The sequence below is a fragment of the Grampus griseus genome (genome assembly GCF_964374135.1).
Source record: "Grampus griseus genome assembly, chromosome: 17".
In the NCBI taxonomy this organism is placed as follows: Eukaryota; Metazoa; Chordata; class Mammalia; order Artiodactyla; family Delphinidae; genus Grampus; species Grampus griseus.
In genome coordinates, this window is record NC_139011.1 from 46,948,999 (window position 1) to 46,963,158 (window position 14,160).

Below are 14,160 nucleotides of genomic sequence, written 5' to 3' on the forward strand. Positions count from 1 at the left end.
TGGTTTGTTAAAATTTCCCTTTAGAGTGGTTTTAATTTTGTTTCTGATAGGGTCCTAGGATTTATTGCCACACCCATCCTGCATCTGTTTTTCTTTGAATTACTCTCCTTGCAGTTTCTGATTCATACAGGGCCTTACAGGTTAGTGACAACCTGGCCATCACAACGCAGGGAAGGACAGGCCTACTTTTCAGAGGTGTTGCTGTTTTCTGTACCTGAAGGTTTTCAAGAGATATCAGTCTTCCTCACCACCTCCCTTGGCCCTCTTAATGGACTAAGCAGTTCCTCATGAAATTTCTGTAGGATATCTGTACCAACTTCTCAATATTGTTCCATCCTGAGTCTAAATTCCTGGCCTCGAGGTAATGTTAGATTTCTAGCTCCAGCCCCTATTTACATAAGGCCTATACTAAGGAACGGAACCCACAGACATCAGTCCGCTCTTCTTTCTCTGGATTTAATTTCTCTGTTACTTTCTGAAACATGCACGTGTTCCTTTCTTTCTTTTAATCTCAGCTATGTGCTTTTAACTTTTTCAAAATTGACCCAGAATTTACGTGTGTCTCCAGTAAGAGTACATTAAATTGAGCTTAGTCTGCTATTCTACTGGCATATTTGAGATCCAGATAATTTGCTACTTAACTGGATTCGATGACCTGTATATTTCAGGCATCTAAAACTCACCATGTTCCAAATTTCCCTCCATATAGTTAGTAATTTTCTTGGGAATCTGGATGAGATTAAATGGAATAAAGTTTATGAGTGGCCCAGGAATGCCTGAAAGTTTGTTTGTCAGAGTGGCCAGGGAAAGTTAAGCAAGGAAGAAAAGCAAATGAAAAACAGAATCCCATTATTATGGCTGAGTTTACTCCCAGGATTCCATGCAGAGCTCTCTGTAGAGCTGGGTTGGGTTATAACTTACGCCAGAGCTCTACGTGGGGCTGACACCATCTCATGCCAAGCTCTCAGTTCTGGGCTCACGTCATCTCTGGTCCACTCCGTGGAGTGGCAACTTTGGAGGAATGGCCAATGTGTTCTGCGGCGTAGGAAGAGGGAAATTGTGAATGTGACGTTCTAAATTGTGGAGGAACTAACCACTGTAAATGTGCCTTGAACTATGTTGTTTAATTTGACCAGTCAGATCAATGACTTTCCCCTTGAATGAAATGCTGCTACGTATATGAGCAGAAAAACAAAACTGGTATAAGGAATAGATAGCTAGTGGGAAGCTTCCGCATAGCACAGGGAGATGCGCTCGGTGCTTTGTGACCACCTAGAGGGGTGGGATAGGGAGGGTGGGAGGGAGGGAGATGCAAGGGGGAGGAGACATGGGGACATATGTATAACTGATTTACTTTGTTATAAAGCAGAAACTAACACACCATTGTAAAGCAATTATACTCCAATAAAGATGTTTAAAAAAAAACTGGTATAAGGAGATGGAGAGACTGGGAGTCTTATTTTCCCACCAATTAACTTTGCCTCTGACCATGACCTTCCCTTTGAGTCTCCTAGACCTTGGGGATGATCGCAACCCCTTGGGTTGGGTGACGGCAACCCCATCTTCACTAGAACCTCTATAGTTAACTTTGATTTTTCCCACTCCGTCTATCCATCCCATGTATGCAGTCAGACATTTGATCTTGGACTTTTCCTGACAAAATATGCTTGAATCTAACCATTTCTTTTCACTCCCACTGCTACTGCTATTGTCATTGCCTTAACTAGGGCTTTATCTTTAAGTTCTTTATATAAATATATAAATATCCATATATAAATATAATATACAAATAAATAAAATATAATATTAATTCTGATGATTTTAAAGTCTTTTCTTGATAAAGACTTTTCCTGATAAAGATACACAATATCTTATATAAATATTTTTGTATTATCTGTTCTTTTCTTAGAATTTTAGTCATATGATTCTATCCCTTGGTTTGTCTGGAACTTTTTGATTGAATGCTGGCTATTTTATTTGGCTTTTTTTGTTTTTCTCAGTGGAAACGTTGTTTTGCTTCAAAATATTTTATTCTACCTGGAAGTAGCAAATCTTCAAATTACAATTTTTTAAATGCTTTCAAATATCAATACTATAGGTGTCACAAAATCTAGGAAAATGACATTTAAAAATTAACTACTGCCAGATGTGTCTCTATAAAACTTTTCCCCCACTCTTTTAGCTATATATTCTTTAACTGCCTCCTCATATGACAGTTTATGTATTTTCGAAGTAAAATTTTAAGAAATAAACTTTGTAGTTTTTAGACATAGATTTCTTGTAACATGGTTGATTAGAATTTGCTTCTAGTTATTAATAGTTTAGAAAAGTTTATTTCAGCTTCACAATTTATTATTGATAATGTCACATTAATTTTCATTGTTAACTTTGAGAAAACCTCTATGGATTACTTCGTCATAAGTGTTTACTATTATAAATGCATTACTGATTTCAGTACTGCTATAGGTTTGTGCATTACAGGAATTCTGATAAAATACTCATTCACACCATTCCATTACACACGTTGTTGATGGAGTATATTTATTTTTGGCTGTGTTGGGTCTTCGTTGCTGTGCGCAGGCTTTCTCTACTTGCAGGGAGTGGGGGCTACTCTTTGTTGCGGTGCACAGGCTTCTCATTGCAGTGGCTTCTCTTGTTGCAGAGCATGGGCGCTAGGCACGCAGGCTTCAGTAGTTGTGGCTCGCAGGCTCAGTAGTCGTGGCTCACGGGCTCTAGAGCGCAGGTTCCGTAGTTGTGGCACACCGGCTTAGTTGCTCCGTGGCATGTGGGATCTTCCCAGACCAGGGCTCGAACCCTTGTCCCCTGCATTGGCAGGTGGCTTCTTAACCACTGCGCCATCAGGGAAGCCCCTGGAGTATATTCTTGACAGAAGAAAATTTCCGTTTTCACTAAGCATTGATGAGAACTGAATCTTTGACTTATCTTTCACATGCCTGATGATTGAAATAATTTTCCACAGAATAGCTTCTGGTTTTGTACTTTTCAGTTCTTTTTTTCTTCTTCAAACGCACATGCTTTGAGAGCTGTGAAGTGCAAGACATGGCTATATTGTAAGGTGGTGTTTGTCCTTATGCTTCTGTGTCTTGTGCTAGTTAAGTCAGTAGAGTAGTCAGTATGAGTACTGGAAGTTATTCCTGTAATGGGATAGTATATAGTCAATTACATATGGCGGTGTCTGAAAATCACATAATAGCCTCACTTAAAACATCTCCTTAGGGCTTCCCTGGTGGCGCAGTGGTTGAGAGTCCACCTGCCGACGCAGGGGACACAGGTTCGTGTCCCGGTCCGGGAAGCTCCCACATGCCGCGGAGCGGCTAGGCCCGTGAGCCATGGCCGCTGAGCCTGTGCGTCCAGAGCCTGTGCTCCACAACGGGAGAGGCCACAACAGTGAGAGGCCCGCGTACCACAGAAAAAAGAAAATCTCCTTAGCCAGATTTCAAAAAAGCCTGTGGCCATTCCAATATGATCCAACATAGCGGAATATGATAGAAGGAAAATTGGCAAAGAAAGAGACGCTGGTCTTACCTGATGGAAGTTAAAATATCTCACTTTTGACAATTTTGCAAAAACTTATAATTCCATGAACTAATTTCTAGGGTTCTTCATAGGGCCTAAAAAGGAACCCATAGAGTTGTGGAACAACAATAGAAGCTGCTGTGATGAGAAGCCCGGGCACCGCAACAAAGAGTAGCCCCCGCTCGCCGCTACTAGAGAAAGGCTGCACGCAGCATTGAAGACCCAGCGCAGCCAAAATAAAAATAAATAAATAAAGATAAATAAATTTAATTTAAAAAAAGTAAGACTCAGGTTTGAGGCATGAGAAGTATGATGAGGAGAAATTAGCTAATCCTTTCAGAACTTTTAAAATATCAAACTCGGTCTCTAAGATTTTAGCATTATATACAACATTGGTTACTTATTAGTGGTTTGGGAAGGCCAATTTAAAATTTTCTGATCTTACTGTATTGAAATTCACGGCCCTAATGTTTTCCACATTGACTATATGAATGATGAAGTAAAGTCAATCATGTATTTCCTTTCCAACTGGACAGAAAACAAAATTTTAAAAAGTGTTTGGACTACTGACTTTTGATTTCTTCTAAGGCAAGTGTATAGGTAATTTTTATTCCCTGATTAGGAGAAAAATGGTGGAAGAGGGCAGGGTTAAGAATTAAGATTTCAAGAGCGTGAGAGGTAGATGACCAACCAGAGTTCCTAAGTTTCAGTGCGTGTAACTGTTGCCGCCGCTTAAGCCTGCCAAAGCAGTGGTATGGCTGCTCTCCTCGTATTTGCTACCTCTAGAAACATTCTTGCCAGTAGTGGCAGCAGCGGGACTCAATTACCCCCTTTTCTCACTCTCTCCAGAAGCTCCAGATGGCGTCTTCTGTGGGCAACGTGGCCGACAGCACAGAACCAACGAAACGTATGCTTTCCTTCCAAGGGTTAGCTGAGTTGGCACATCGAGAGTATCAGGCAGGAGATTTTGAGGCAGCTGAGAGACACTGCATGCAGCTGTGGAGACAAGAGCCAGACAATACTGGAGTACTTTTATTACTTTCATCTCTACACTTCCAGTGTCAAAGGCTGGACAGATCTGCCCACTTTAGTACTCTGGCAATTAAACAGAACCCTCTTCTGGCAGAAGCCTATTCGAATTTGGGGAATGTGTACAAGGAAAGAGGGCAGTTGCAGGAAGCGATTGAGCATTACCGGCATGCATTGCATCTCAAACCAGATTTCATCGATGGTTATATTAACCTGGCAGCCGCTTTGGTAGCAGCAGGCGACATGGAAGGGGCAGTACAAGCTTACGTCTCTGCTCTTCAGTGCAATCCTGATTTGTACTGTGTTCGCAGTGACCTGGGGAACCTGCTCAAAGCCCTGGGTCGCTTGGAAGGAGCCAAGGCATGTTATTTGAAAGCAATGGAGACGCAACCGAACTTTGCAGTAGCTTGGAGTAATCTTGGCTGTGTTTTCAATGCACAAGGGGAGATTTGGCTTGCAATTCATCACTTTGAAAAGGCTGTCACGCTTGACCCCAATTTTCTGGATGCTTATATCAATTTAGGAAATGTCTTGAAAGAGGCACGGATTTTTGACAGAGCTGTGGCAGCTTACCTTTGTGCCCTAAGCTTGAGCCCAAATCATGCAGTGGTACGTGCCAACCTGGCTTGTGTATACTATGAGCAAGGCCTGATGGATCTGGCAGTAGACACCTACAGGCGAGCTATTGAATTGCAACCACATTTCCCTGATGCTTACTGCAACCTAGCCAACGCTCTGGAAGAGAAGGGCAGTGTTGCCGAAGCAGAAGAGTGTTATAATACAGCTCTGCGGCTGTGTCCCACCCATGCAGACTCTCTGAATAACCTAGCCAATATCAAAGGAGACCAGGGAAACTTTGAAGAGGCAGTTCGCTTGTATTGTAAAGCATTAGAAGTCTTCCCAGAGTTTGCTGTTGCCCATTCAAATTTAGCAAGTGTATTGCAGCAGCAGGGAAAACTGCAGGAAGCTCTGATGCATTATAAGGAGGCTGTTCGAATCAGTCCTACCTTTGCTGATGCCTACTGTAACATGGGAGACACTCTAAAGGAGATGCAGGATGTTCAGGGAGCCTTGCAGTGTTATACTCGTGCCATTCAGATTAACCCTGCACTTGCGGATGCCCACAGCAATCTGGCTTCCATCCACAAGTATTCAGGGAATATTCCAGAAGCAATTGCTTCTTATCGCACTGCTCTGAAGCTTGAACCTGATTTTCCTGACGCTTATTGTGATTTGGCTCATTGCCTGCAGATTGTCTGTGATTGGACAGACTATGATGAGCGAATGAAGAAGTTGGTCAGCATTGTGGCTGACCAGCTGGAGAAGAATAGGTTGCCTTCTGTGCAGCCTCATCATAGTATGCTCTATCCTCTTTCTCATGGCTTCAGGAAGGCTATTGCTGAGAGCCATGGGAACCTCTGCTTGGATGAGATCAGTGCCCTTCATAAACCACCGTACGAACATCCAAAAGACTTGAAGCTCAGTGATGGTCGACTGCGTGTAGGATACGTGAGTTCTGACTTTGGGAATCATCCTACTTCTCATCTTATGCAGTCTATTCCAGGCATGCACAATCCTGATAAATTTGAGGTATTCTGTTATGCCCTGAGCCCAGATGATGGCACAAACTTCCGAGCGAAGGTGATGGCAGAAGCCCATCATTTCATTGATCTTTCTCAGATTCCATGCAATGGGAAAGCAGCTGATCGCATCCATCAAGATGGTATACACATCCTTGTAAATATGAATGGTTATACCAGGGGTGCTCGAAATGAACTCTTTGCTCTCAGGCCAGCTCCTATTCAGGCAATGTGGCTGGGCTACCCTGGGACCAGTGGCGTGCTTTTCATGGATTATATCATCACTGATCAGGAAAGTTCACCTGCTGAAGTTGCTGAGCAGTATTCTGAGAAACTGGCTTATATGCCCCATACTTTCTTTATTGGTGATCATGCCAATATGTTCCCTCACCTGAAGAAGAAGGCAGTCATTGATTTTAAGTCCAATGGGCACATTTATGACAATCGGATTGTGCTGAATGGCATCGACCTCAAAGCATTTCTTGATAGTCTCCCAGATGTGCAGATTGTCAAGATGAAATGTCCTGATGGAGGAGACAACGCAGACAGCAGTAATACGGCTCTTAATATGCCTGTCATTCCTATGAATACTATTGCAGAGGCAGTTATTGAAATGATTAACAGAGGACAAATTCAGATAACAATTAATGGATTCAGTCTTAGCAATGGACTGGCAACTACCCAGATCAACATTAAGGCTGCCACTGGAGAGGAGGTTCCCCGTACCATTATTGTAACCACCCGTTCTCAGTACGGGTTACCGGAAGATGCCATTGTGTACTGTAACTTCAATCAGTTATATAAAATTGACCCATCTACTTTGCAGATGTGGGCAAATATTCTGAAGCGTGTTCCCAATAGCGTACTGTGGCTGTTGCGTTTTCCAGCAGTAGGAGAACCTAATATTCAACAGTATGCACAAAATATGGGCCTTCCCCAGAAGCGTATCATTTTTTCACCTGTTGCTCCTAAAGAGGAACATGTTCGGAGAGGCCAGCTGGCTGATGTCTGCTTGGACACTCCACTCTGTAATGGACACACCACAGGGATGGATGTCCTTTGGTCAGGGACACCCGTGGTGACTATGCCAGGAGAGACTCTTGCTTCCCGAGTTGCAGCTTCCCAGCTCACTTGTTTAGGCTGTCTTGAGCTTATTGCTCAAAATAGACAAGAATATGAAGACATAGCTGTGAAACTGGGAACTGATCTAGAATACCTGAAGAAAATTCGTGGCAAAGTCTGGAAGCAGAGAACATCTAGCCCTCTGTTCAACACCAAACAATACACAATGGACCTAGAGCGGCTCTATCTACAGATGTGGGAGCATTACGCAGCTGGCAACAAACCTGATCACATGATTAAGCCTGTTGAAGTCACTGAGTCGGCCTAAATAATGACTGTGTGCACAGGAGAATTACCCTGTACCTGAGCCTCAACCTTCTGGGGGAAAGGGAACTACTTTTTCCTTATCTGTACAATACCATGCTGCAGATGGGTGACAGTCAATGATAAGAAATAGCACAGCCAGACTTGCTTCCTGCATGATCATGATCACGATAGGGAGAGACACAAGAGATGGGAAACTGCTGTTGCACAAGGAGTCTCCATAGAATTTTGCAGCAGCCAGGTGTCTGGAAGGTCTGGAAGGTAAGTCTGGAAGGTCTGATCTCCCTTGGTCTTCCATGGGATGGATGGTTAGTGTGGAAGGGAGATAGAGATTGCCCAGCCATTTTGTGATTATCATGGATTGATTGAGTCTTCTGAATTAATATTTTTCTTTATATTTTGGGTATTGGAGCTTTTAAAAATGTTTGGTTTCAGGTATTTTTATTCATGTGAAGTGTGTATGATTCTCTTGAGATAAGCTTTTAAGCTAAAATATTCCTTGTTTTAGTTTCTGAACTCTACAGATAATTGGGGACTTTGCTGGTGTAGTCTTTTTATAGGTTTTGTAAACCACTTGAGCCTATATCAGTCATTTTAGTGTCTGACATAATGTTCGGAAGTATCAGTGCTTTGTTGGTTTATAGATGATGGCTTAAATTCTTTTCCTGGTCCGTTTCCTTCTTCCCTTCCCCCCACTTTAAAAATTCTCCTGTAACTTGGCTAACAAAAAACCAAGTCTGATTCAAAACCTCCCAGAGTGTTTCTCTTAACCGCATCATCTGGTGCCAAATGAAGATTCTTAGGAGTGATTATTAATTCTGAAGGGCACAGTTGTGGTACTGTCGCTGATGATAATAATAATGGATTTTTGGCCTAGAGTTTTGACCTATTTCACCAGTGTTTACCGTTGACTGCCCCTCTATGCTGCTTCCAAAAGTGATAGTGTGTGTTAAGATTTTTACTTTCATTTCTAATGTTTGTTTGTTTTTTTTAGTGAGTCCTGTTCTACCTTTTTCTTTCAGCAGAAATGAAATCCCAGGTAAGTATAAGTATTCAAATATTTGATCAGTAAGTCACAGTTATCTCCAGTACATTAAATAACTTTCATCAAAGAAACATGTTATAGGTAAAAAGCTCTGAAGGACCAGCTATGTATATGATAATTATGTTTCCGACCTTCTAGGGTATTATATATAATAACTTGTCTTCTGGACGTGGTCTTGAAGTCTTTATGGATTCAGTCTCAGTAGTAGCGAACTGCACTGCTACTTGGTTTGGAGTACAAATTAGACTTTAGCCCTCCTGGAGGTTGAGTTTTTGGTATTGAAAACCATAGGAATGAAATTATTGTATTTCAACAAAGGATCGAGGGCTTGAGGCTTAAACAAGGCAACATACGTGTGGGAAGCAGTCAGCCTTGAGGGCAGGTAAGGACATGCCAGGCATGCCGCCGCTGCTCGAAGGGACTGTCCCTACTTGTTCCCCTCCTTGTTCCATTCCATGGGAGATAAATCACCAGAGCCCAGAGATCAGAAAGAATGTAAAATGAGACAAGCAAAGCTATCTCCCCCCTGCACATGCAGGTTATTTTTGATGCTTCTGGGTTTATGGGTTTCCTCCCAGGGAAGTTAACCTTGAGCCGAGACAGTCTGTAGATAATGTAAACCACCATCTGGCAACCTTCCGATTTCTAGGCTAGATAATCTGCAACTGTAGCGCAATAAAATTTGCCTTGCAACCATCAGTTGTCTTGGTCCTTCTGACCCCATGCGTCGGTGCTACTTCAGTTCCTTACCCCTTCCCTTCTGACCCTGGGCGGTGAGATCCTCTTTCTCCGGCTGGTCCGCGGCAAGTGGCACTCGAACAGGGACCTGAAGCGTGAAGGCAATTAAAAGAAAAAGAAAGTGCAGGTAAGAGAACCCTTATGCAAAATATGTGTGGCCACCAGTAAAAGTGAAACGAATAGAGGCATAAGGCAATAGTCAGAAGTAAAATAAGATGGGGCAGAAGGGCTCAAAGATGTATGAATTATTTGCTCAGGTTTTACTTTTGATGCTTAGAGCTCGGGGTAATAAAGTTTCTGAACTTTATTGTTGACTGAATTTTTACAGCATATCCATGGTGTATCTCCCTGGTTTCCTGATGGCGGCTCTGTTGACATAGAAATCTGGCAGAAAGTTGGAGAAGATTTAAAAAATTATTACGAGTCTCGAGGGCCTACTCATACTCCTGTTGTTACATATAGTTTGTGGAATCTGATAAAAATATGTTTAGATTCTTCTCATGATAGTGTTGATTTGAATGTAAAGTCAGAAAAACATAAGCCTCTGACAGAAGGAGAGACTGTATTATCAACTACTGTGTCGCCACTTCCTAAACCGAAAGAGCTAATTAATTTAAATATTTTAGATGAAGAGGAACATTTTGACTTAACAGATGAGGCTTGTAAACATAAAAGAGAGAAATATCCTGAGGATGATTTTCTAATGGCTGTGATAGATAAGTCAGTGAAAAAGCTGCAGGTTAATAAGGACTGTCTTCCTCAAAAATCCACATCTGTAAAAATGCTGAGTCCCTTGCAGCGCGCTGTACAAGGAGCAATAAAACGAGAAGATCCTATTTTCTGTTGTCCCGTCATAGAAAGACCTGATCCTAATAATCCTCAACAAGCTACTAGGGAGCATCAGGCTCTCCCTTTGAAAGTTTTGAAAGATTGAAAATCTGCCTGTGCTCAATATGGGCCCACTGCTCCTTTTACTACTGCTATGGTTGACAGGAGAAGCTCTTCCCCCCGCTGATTGGAAGTCTATTGCACGAGCTTGTTTAAATGGTGGAGATTACTTAATATGGAAGTTTGATTTTTATGAAGGGGCTGCTGAACAAGCAGAAAAGAATGCTGCCCATAATATTCCAGTTGATTATCATATGCTGATTGGGGAAGGACAATATCTTTCTTTACAAGATCAATTAACTTATCCCTTTGTTGCTTATCCTCAAATAAATCATTTGGCATTACAAGCCTGGAGGAAATGTCCTTCTACACACAAAACTGAAGATCTTTCAAAACTTAGACAGGGACCTGATGAACCATATGCTGATTTTGTAGATAGGTTGTCACAGGCGGTGGGGAGACTCATTGTGGACGGACTCACTGGTATGATTGTAGTTAAGCAACTTGCTTTTGAAAATGCTAATAATGCGTGTCAGGCTGCGATTCGACCTTGGAGAAAACGGGGAACATTGGAGGATTATATTCACCTTTGTGCAGACATTGGGCCTACTTATATACAGGGTGCTGCTGTGGCTGCAGCATTAACTAAAGTGGGGTTTAAAAACAATCAAAAGAAAACAAAGACTTGTTTTAAATGTGGAAAGGCAGGTCATTTTGCTAGAGAATGTAGATCTTTTAATTCTAACCCTAGTCCTTCTTTCCCTACTCAGAAACCTCCAGATGGTCAGAAAATCCCTGGTTTATGCCCTAAATGCAATAGGGGAAAACATTGGGCACAAGATTGTTGCTCAGTGGCCCACAAGGATGGGCCACCACTGTCGGGAAACTCCTCCCGGGGCCTTCCCCGGCCCCAACAAATAATAAGGGCAATGTCTGTGTATCCTCCTCAAATTATCAATCAGACATTAACCAAAAACAAAAACATACAATATGCTCGCTCTCCAGAGCAACACCAGGAAGCGCAGGACTGGAGCTCAGTACCTCCGCCCGATATGTATTAACTCCTGAAATGGGTCCTCAGGCCCTCTCTACGGGCATCTGTGGACCTTTATGCAAGGGTTTGATGGGACTATTATTGGGAAGAAGTAGTGTCGCCATGAAAGTTTTAACTATTATGCCAGGAGTCACAGATTCTGACTACGAAGGAGAAATAAAAGTCATGGCACAAACTATTAAAAATATAATAACTATTTCTCCTGGTGATCAAATTGCACAATTGCTACTTTTGCCCTTTGTACCTCATGGACAAATTTTACAACATCAAAAGAGAGAAACAAAGGCTTTTTGATCGTCTGATGCTGCCTACTGGATTCAGAAGATAGGGAAAGAACGTCCAGAAATGAAATGAACCATTAATGGAAAGGTTTTTTCAGGTTTGTTAGACACTGGAGCTGATGTCTCTGTTATGACGCAGATACACTGGCCTAAACGTTGGCCCATTAGGCCTACTATTACAGAACTTCACGGAATAGGACAAAGTTCTTCTCCTATGCAAAGTAGTCAGTTTTTTTTATGGCAAGGTAGTGAGGGCCATTCAGGATATTTCCAGCCTTATGTTTTGCCTGGGCTGCCTTTACACCTCTGGGGCCGAGATATATTAAAAGAAATGGGAGTATTACTTTATAGTCCAAACTCTCAAGTCTCTAATATGATGTTGGATCAAGGATTTCTTCCCACAAAAGGGCTGGGAACAAATCAACAAGGAACTGTCTATCCTATTGATGTGAAAATAAAAAATGATAGACAAGGTTTGGGTTTTTCTTAGGGGCCTTGGATTCTCCTCCACTCACTGCTGATCCAATTACTTGGCTGACTGATGACCCTGTATGGGTGGACCAATGGCCCCTCACAAAGGAGAAATGAGAAGCTGCAGAACAATTAGTACTGGAACAATTAGGGCATTTAGAAATTTCCAGTAGTCCTTGGAATACTCCTATTTTTATTATCAAGAAAAAATCTGGAAAATATAGGTTATTACAGGATCTAAGAGCTGTTAATAAAACTATGCTAATAATGGGAGCTCTTCAACCAGGCCTACCCTCTCCAACAGCCATACCACACAATTATCATCTTTTAGTTATAGATTTAAAAGATTGTTTTTTCACTATTCCTTTGTTTCCTGAAGATAGAAAACATTTTGCTTTTAGCTTGCCTGCCTTAAATTTTAAGGAACCCATGAGGAGATTTCAATGGAAAGTATTGCCTCAGGGCATGGCAAATAGTCCTACATTATGCCAAAAATATGTGGCTCAGGCCTTGACTCCTGTGAGAAAAAGGTTTCCATCGTTATATCTCATACATTATATGGATGATATACTTTTAGCCACTGATAATATTTCTTTATTAGAGACTGCTTTTCAATTTTTACAACAGTCCTTACAATCATTTGGCTTGGTCATTGCCTCAAAAAAAATTCAAAGACAATCTCCATTTTTATATTTGGGAAAATATATTGATAACACTACTATTAGGCCTCAAAAACTGCAAATTCGAGTTGATAATTTAAAAACATTAAATGCTTTTCAAAAATTACTTGGCGATATTAATTGGCTAAGGCCTTCCTTAAAACTTACTACTGCTCAATTACAGCCTTTGTTTGATATTCTTAAAGGTGACTCAGATCCTTCTTCTTCACGCTCTATGACTCCAGAAGGATTTCAAGCTTTACAAATAGTCAATAGATCTATCAGTTCTACACAATTAACTAGAATTCATACTCACCTTCCAATTTTCTTAATAATTTGTCCAACTCCTCATGTGCCTACTGCCGTCTTATGGCAAACTGTTGGAATTATTGAATAGATTCATATGAAATCTACACCCTCTAAAGTTATTAACCCTTATTATGAACTTTTTAGTAATTTAATAATGCAAGGTAGAACTAGATGCTTACAACCTATAAGTATAGAACCTTCTCAAATTATTATCCCTTATTCAGTTAGTCCACAAAATTGGCTTTTTCAACATAGTAATGAATGGGGTCTTGCTCTTGCAGGATTTTCAGGTACCTTGGAATGCCATTACCCTGCTGATAAATTGATCCAATTCAGCAAACTTAACTCATATGTTTCCTTCTATAATTAGGCAACAGCCTGTTCCTCAGGTACCTTCGGTTTTTACGGACGGTTCTTCTTCAGGAGTGGCTACTGTAATCATTGACGACGGAACAAACCTCGTTAAAGAAACTTCCTTGACTTCAGCTCAACGTGTTGAACTGTATGCTGTCATTATGTCTTTTAAACATTTGCCTTCTATATCTTTTAATTTGTTTTCTGATAGTAAATATCTTATTAGCTTGTGATTTCTTCTGGAGACTGCGAGCATAGGACATACTAATGACCCTGAATTATCATCCTCTTTTCGTTTGCTTCAACAGCTTATTCGTTCCCATGATGGTCCTGTCGCAGGTCTGTATATCCGTGCTCATTCTAACTTGCCTGGTCCATTGACTAAACTTAATGCGACTGCAGATGTTTTAACTCGATCTAAACGTGATCTTTATCCTGTACATTTTCCTCCCAAGAATAGAGTTGAAGTTACTCCTCCTCCTCAATCTCTTTTCCCTAAAGCAGGACATGTCCCAATTTACCGTACTCCTCCTTTCCGTTCGTCATGCTGTCAAGAATGGCTAATATACTGCATTCATTATCTCCATACTCTTGATACTCATGGTCCATGTCCTGGACACCCTCATATTATGGTAAGTTATGATCAAACTGCTTCACAAGCAGCACAGCAGTTGCACGCTTTACACCGTCAGTCAGCGGCTACATTACACACACAATTTTCCCTTACTGGTGAAGCCGCCCCACAAATTGTGAAGCAATGCCCACAATGCTTACCTCACCTTCCTGTTCCACATTATGTTGTTAATCCTCGTGGATTATTACCTAGACA

General features: G+C 41.4%; 2 protein-coding genes across 2 annotated transcripts in view; one reads left to right on the top strand and one right to left on the bottom strand.

The window, feature by feature from the left end:
• LOC309835203 (uncharacterized protein) overlaps positions 1-14,160 on the bottom strand; it is a 125,824-nt gene that overhangs the window by 43,375 nt on the left and 68,289 nt on the right. The gene's annotated exons all lie outside the window — the stretch shown is intronic.
• Positions 4,396-7,553, top strand: LOC309835436 (UDP-N-acetylglucosamine--peptide N-acetylglucosaminyltransferase 110 kDa subunit-like; the record flags this gene model as incomplete). The annotated part of the gene is made up of 1 exon (XM_082674887.1): positions 4,396-7,553. One exon carries the CDS (start codon positions 4,396-4,398, stop codon positions 7,534-7,536), a length of 3,141 nt encoding a protein of 1,046 aa, XP_082531013.1. The 3' UTR covers positions 7,537-7,553.